At 52.3% G+C, this 6,000-nt stretch overlaps 1 protein-coding gene across 1 annotated transcript; it reads left to right on the forward strand.

The window, feature by feature from the left end:
• The first annotated feature begins 214 nt into the window (after window positions 1–214).
• On the forward strand, window positions 215–5,455 carry LOC134475263 (uncharacterized). Its single transcript, XM_063245239.1, is given in 3 exon segments — window positions 215–811; window positions 896–5,060; window positions 5,062–5,455. Coding segments are annotated over 3 exon segments (5,064 nt in total). The 5' UTR covers window positions 215–305; the 3' UTR covers window position 5,455.
• The last annotated feature ends 545 nt before the right edge of the window (window positions 5,456–6,000 follow it).

Here is a 6,000-nt window from a genome sequence, read left to right on the forward strand (position 1 = left end):
GTGGTTCACCGTCTGCGATAGGGTCTCCCTATCGATCTGGGGGATTTCGATTCCCAATCTGTGGTCCGTCTGGGCCAATCTGGAGACACCCTTTGAGGTGACTCATCTGGGGGATTTCGATTCCCAGTCTGTGGTCCGCCCGGGCCAATCTGGAGACACCCTGTAAGGTGTCTCATTTGGAGTGAAACTGATGTGTATGCATGTGAATGAAGTGGCCGGCCTGATTGTTTTGTGTGTCGTGGGTGCTGTGTTAGGTTATTTGTTGTACCGCGCTTGCGTTAACCGCCCTGTGACAATAGAACGTCATGGGACAGTCGACCTCATCCCCATTGTCCCTCACCCTCGACCATTGGTCGGAGGTGCGGAAGAGGGCTCACGATCTCTCCTTGCAGGTCAAGAAGAGTAAGTGGCAGGATTTCTGCTTGACTGAGTGGCCTGCTTTCTCTGTGGGGTGGCCACCAGAGGGGACTTTTCATCTGCCCCTCATTCTAGCAGTTAAGGACGTCATCTTCCGCCCCGGACAAAGGGGGCACCCTGATCAAGTCGCTTACATCCTGGTATGGCAGGACCTCAGGGAGGAACCCCCATTATGGGTAAAATCCTTTCTTCCCCCTTCTGACTCATCTGTACCAAAGCTTTTAGCTCTAAAAGGACCTCCCACTTCGGCTCCGGTCCTGCCCGAGTCTCAGCCTGATCTACCCTTACTCGACTATGACCAGCCTCCTCCTTCCCAGCCGACTCAACCTCCTCCGTACCCACTCTCTCCTCCAGCCTCCTCGTCCGAATCGAGTGCTGCTTCTCCGTCAGCCCCCTCTTCACCTGAGCTAAATTCCTCTTCTCCTCCGGTACCCACGTCCCCTCTATATCCCCCACTCCCTGCGATGGCTTGCCCCGAGCCCACACCTCCAGGGCCCACGGGCCCAGCCCAGAACACTCGGAGCAAGCTACGGCCTGAGGATCCAGTCGTTGCCCTCCCTCTCCGTCCCTATGGGCCCATGATAGACGATGGGACAGATGGAGGGCAGATGCCCGCTTTACAGTACTGGCCTTTTTCTACCTCAGATCTCTATAACTGGAAAAACAATAACCCTCCTTTTTCTGATGATCCTTCTAAGCTAACAGGTCTAATGGATTCTGTTATGTTCTCCCACCAACCCACATGGGACGACTGTCAACAGCTCCTAGGGGTCCTGTTCACCACCGAGGAAAGAGACCGCATCCTCCTGGAAGCCCGGAAAGCTGTTCCCGGAGAGGATGGCAGACCCACCCAGAGACCAGACCGGATCGATGACTTCTTCCCCTTAAAGCGCCCCAACTGGGACCCCAACTCACCTGCTGGTAGGCAGCATCTTTCTATCTATCGCCAGACTCTAATGGCAGGTCTCCGGGCGGCCGCAAGGCGCCCCACTAATCTGGCCAAGGTAAGAGAAGTTACCCAAGGACCTACTGAGACTCCCTCAGTTTTTCTAGAACGCCTGATGGAAGCTTACCGGCGATATACGCCTTTTAACCCTGAGGAGGAAGGCCGAAAAGGCTCGATAGCTATGGCCTTTATAGGACAATCGGCCCCTGATATAAGACGTAAGCTCCAAAGGCTAGATGGTCTCCAAGACCTGACTCTGAGGGATCTTGTTAAGGAAGCTGAAAAGGTCTACTATAAGCGGGAGACAGAGGAAGAGAAAGAGTTAGCTAGGGACAAAAGACGAAACAAGGAATTAACTAAGATGTTGGCCACAGTTATTCAGGGAAAACCTGAGCCAGGAAAGGGAAAGCCCACTCGCCCTCCATTAGACCCTGATCAATGTGCATATTGTAAGGAAAAAGGACACCTGATCAAAGACTGTGAAAAGTTAAAAAAGAAACGGGCCAAAGAAGAACGAGAAAGACAGTCCTCACAGCGATCCCGAGCCCCCATGCTCGCCCTAGATGAAGAAGACTAGGGACTTCGGGGCTCGGATCCCCTCCCCGAGCTCAGGGTAACGTTTAAAGTGGAGGGGACTCCCGTGGAATTCGAGGTCGATACGGGAGCTGTTTATTCGGCCTTACAAGCCCCCTTAGGGGCCCTTTCAACTAAGAAATCATTAGTTCAAGGGGCTAACGGGAGCAAATATCGCTCGTGGACCACTGAGCGCACAGTTGACTTAGGCAAGGGAAAAGTAAAACACTCCTTTCTGGTTATTCCCGAATGTCCTGCTCCCCTCCTGGGACGGGACTTATTAACCAAACTGGGGGCAAAGATTTCCTTTGAGCCCCAAGGACCTCAAGTGACATTCCGTAACCCAAAGGTTGGGCAACCTATGGTTACGGTGTTATCCCTAAAACTGGAAGATGAATATAGGCTCTACGACCACCAGGATCCCCAGCCTATCGCCCCAGCCTGGTTAACTGATTTTAAAGAATCCTGGGCCGAGACGGCTGGACTCGGGCTGGCAAGCCAGCAACCGCCTGTAGTGGTTACTTTAAAAACCACTGCCTCCCCTATTCGGGTCAAGCAATATCCCATTAATAGAGAAGCTCACCTAGGGATTAAGGTGCACATACAGAGACTTTTAGACCAAGGGGTATTAACTCCTTGTCGGTCTGCATGGAATACTCCGTTACTCCCGGTCAAAAAGCCCGGGACGAATGACTACAGACCGGTACAGGACCTAAGGGAGGTCAATAGCAGGGTAGAAGACATTCACCCCACCGTACCCAATCCCTATAATCTCCTCAGCGGGTTAAATCCGTCAAGGACTTGGTATACTGTTCTGGATTTAAAGGATGCCTTTTTCTGTTTGCCTTTACACAAAGATAGCCAGCCCTTATTTGCATTTGAATGGACGGACCCTGAGACTGGGTCCGCCGGACAACTAACCTGGACGCGCCTCCCACAGGGCTTCAAAAACAGCCCAACCATCTTTGATGAAGCCCTACATAAGGATTTAGCCCCCTTTCGGGCTCAACACCCAAGCCTCACCCTTCTTCAATATGTAGATGACTTGCTGCTGGCTGCGGACTCTGAGGGTGACTGCACAAGCGGAACTCAGGACCTTTTACGTGAGTTGGCTATCCTGGGGTATAGGGCATCAGCAAAAAAGGCTCAAATTTGTAAGCGAGAGGTAATTTTTCTGGGCTACTCCTTAAAAGGGGGACAAAGGTGGCTCACTGAGGCCAGAAAACAGACTGTGGTCCAGATTCCCCCTCCAAAGAGTCAAAAACAATTACGAGAGTTCCTGGGCACTGCGGGGTTCTGCCGGTTATGGATCCCCGGATTCGCAACTTTGGCAGCTCCCCTATATCCGTTACTGAAGGGGGGATCTCCCTTTATCTGGAAAAAAGATCACCAGCAGGCCTTTGATGCCATCAAGCGAGCTCTCCTGTCCGCTCCGGCCCTGGCTCTTCCTAATGTGGATAAGCCCTTTACTCTCTTCATGGAAGAAAAAAAAGGAATGGCGAGAGGAGTGCTGACCCAGGCCTTTGGGCCATGGAGGCGTCCGGTGGCTTACCTCTCAAAAAGACTGGACACTGTGGCAAGCGGGTGGCCACCCTGCCTAAAGGCCATCGCAGCAGCTGCCTTGCTCATTAAAGACGCTGACAAATTGACTTTGGGACAGAAAATAACAATCATTGCCCCGCACACGCTAGAAAGCATCATCCGCCAGCCTCCAGACAGGTGGCTCTCAAATGCCAGAGTTACTCATTATCAGAGCCTCTTGCTCAACAAGGACAAGATAACTTTTGGACCCCCGGTGACTCTCAACCCGGCGACTCTGCTGCCGGAAGAAGCTTCGGAACCCGTCCTCCATACCTGCCAGGACGTCTTGGCAGAAGAGGCCGGAGTACGACCGGACTTATTGGATTGCCCCCTACCCAATGCAGAGGTGACCTACTTCACTGACGGGAGTAGCTTTTTGATTCAAGGTAAGCGGTATGCGGGGGCGGCTGTGACTGATTATTCCAATGTTATATGGACAGCCAGACTAGAGGATGGGTCCTCGGCCCAAAAGACCGAACTGATTGCTTTGACTAAGGCTCTGGAGCTCGCTAAAGGAAAGCGAGCGAACATTTACACGGATAGCCGATATGCTTTTGCAACGGCCCACATCCACGGGGCCATATACCGCCAGCGGGGGCTTCTGACCTCCGCAGGAAAAGAAATAAAACACAAACAGGAAATCCTCCAGTTGCTCGCTGCAGTTATGTTGCCCCAGAAGGTGGCGATAATACACTGTAACAGCCACCAGAAAGGGACTGATCCCGTCACAAGGGGAAACAACCTGGCCGATCAGGCAGCAAAATCTGCAGCCATGGGAGACTCACAGATGTTGGTGACTGATGTCAAAGATTCTCCTCAAAAGGAGAAAGCTCAGATTAACCAAACCCCTAAAACACCTGATTTGACTGCTTACATACAACAGGCCCACCGGCTCACTCATTTGGGAGCTAAAAAGCTAAGCCTACTGGCCCAACGCCAAGACTTCCCAGGGGCATCCCCCACTGCCATACGTCAGGTCGCCAATCGGGTGGTGGCTAATTGTGAGGCATGTCAATTGACCAATGCCTACCCTGCCAAGCTGGCCCCCGGCAAAAGGCTACGCGGCACCAGACCTGGACAATACTGGGAAGTGGACTTTACAGAAGTTAAGCCTGCCCGATGCGGACTAAAATATCTGCTAGTTTTTGTAGACACCTTTTCTGGATGGACTGAGGCTTTTCCTACCAAAAAGGAAACCGCTGCCGTGGTAACTAAAAAATTGATGGAAGAAATATTTCCCCGGTTCGGATTGCCAAAGGTAATAGGGTCTGATAATGGACCGGCGTTTGTGGCTAAGGTAAGTCAGGGACTGGCCAACATATTGGGGATTGATTGGAAATTACATTGTGCTTATAGACCCCAAAGTTCAGGACAGGTAGAGAGAATAAATAGAACTATTAAGGAGACCCTCACTAAATTGGCTCATGAGACTGGCTTAAAAGATTGGACGATGCTCCTGCCGTATGCCCTTTTTCGCGCGCGAAACACCCCGTCTACCAAACCCCCTAACCTTACTCCCTTCGAAATCCTTTTTGGCACTCCACCCCCCCATTCGAGATCTCACTCCCTTAACTGAGCATGCTGCCTTGTTGCCAACCTCCCTGTCTGACAGGCTCATCGCCCTTGACAACCTGCAGAGGGACGTGTGGACGCAGCTAGCCTCGGCCTATGCTCCCAGTGAGTTCCCCGCGCCACATCCGTACCAGGTGGGAGACTTTGTGTTCGTCCGGCGCCACCAGCAAGAGACTCTACAGCCTCGCTGGAAAGGACCGTACCAGGTCCTATTGACTACTCCTACAGCGGTAAAGGTTGACGGAGTCGCCTCTTGGATCCACGCGTCACACCTAAAGCCTGCCTCGGCACCAGTGGACGGCTCCTGGGAACTCAAACGGTCTGATAACCCCCTGAAGCTAAAGTTGTGCCGAAGGACCCCCTGAGATTATTCAGAGTACTACCCTTATGTGTCCCTCTAAGATGACCCGTATGGGACCCCAGACTTTAACCCTCCGGGCTCTAATGGGATTACTTATATTAATAATCCCCACTGTAGCTAGCCCCCATCGCCCCTGGAAATGGTCGTTAATACGATGGGGGGACTCACGTGTGGGTAGCACCTGGGAAGGATCAGGAAGTCCATGGTTTGCGCCCACACCCTGTTGGTTCTTTCCAGGGCTCCAATGTCCCAAGCAAAGTCATTTTTATCTTTGTCCCGCACCAACCGGGAGTAGATCATATTGTAATTCCCCAGGAGAATATTTTTGTGCTTATTGGGGCTGTGAAACCGCTGCAACAGGGTGGCAACCCGCCTTCCCCGATAAACACCTTAAAATGACATGGGGGCCGCCGGGATGCAGCCTAGATAACTACCCACCGGCCGGTCAGAGATCCTGTCAGGTTCTAAATATCACTGTCACCACTCCTGAGGACCCAGGTTGGCTGACAGGACGCACCTGGGGACTTCGAGTCTATGAGCCAGGTAAAGA

This window comes from Cavia porcellus, unplaced genomic scaffold, assembly GCF_034190915.1.
Source record: "Cavia porcellus strain 051 isolate PalLab524CR breed Dunkin Hartley unplaced genomic scaffold, mCavPor4.1 scaffold_2, whole genome shotgun sequence".
NCBI lineage: Eukaryota > Metazoa > Chordata > Mammalia > Rodentia > Caviidae > Cavia > Cavia porcellus.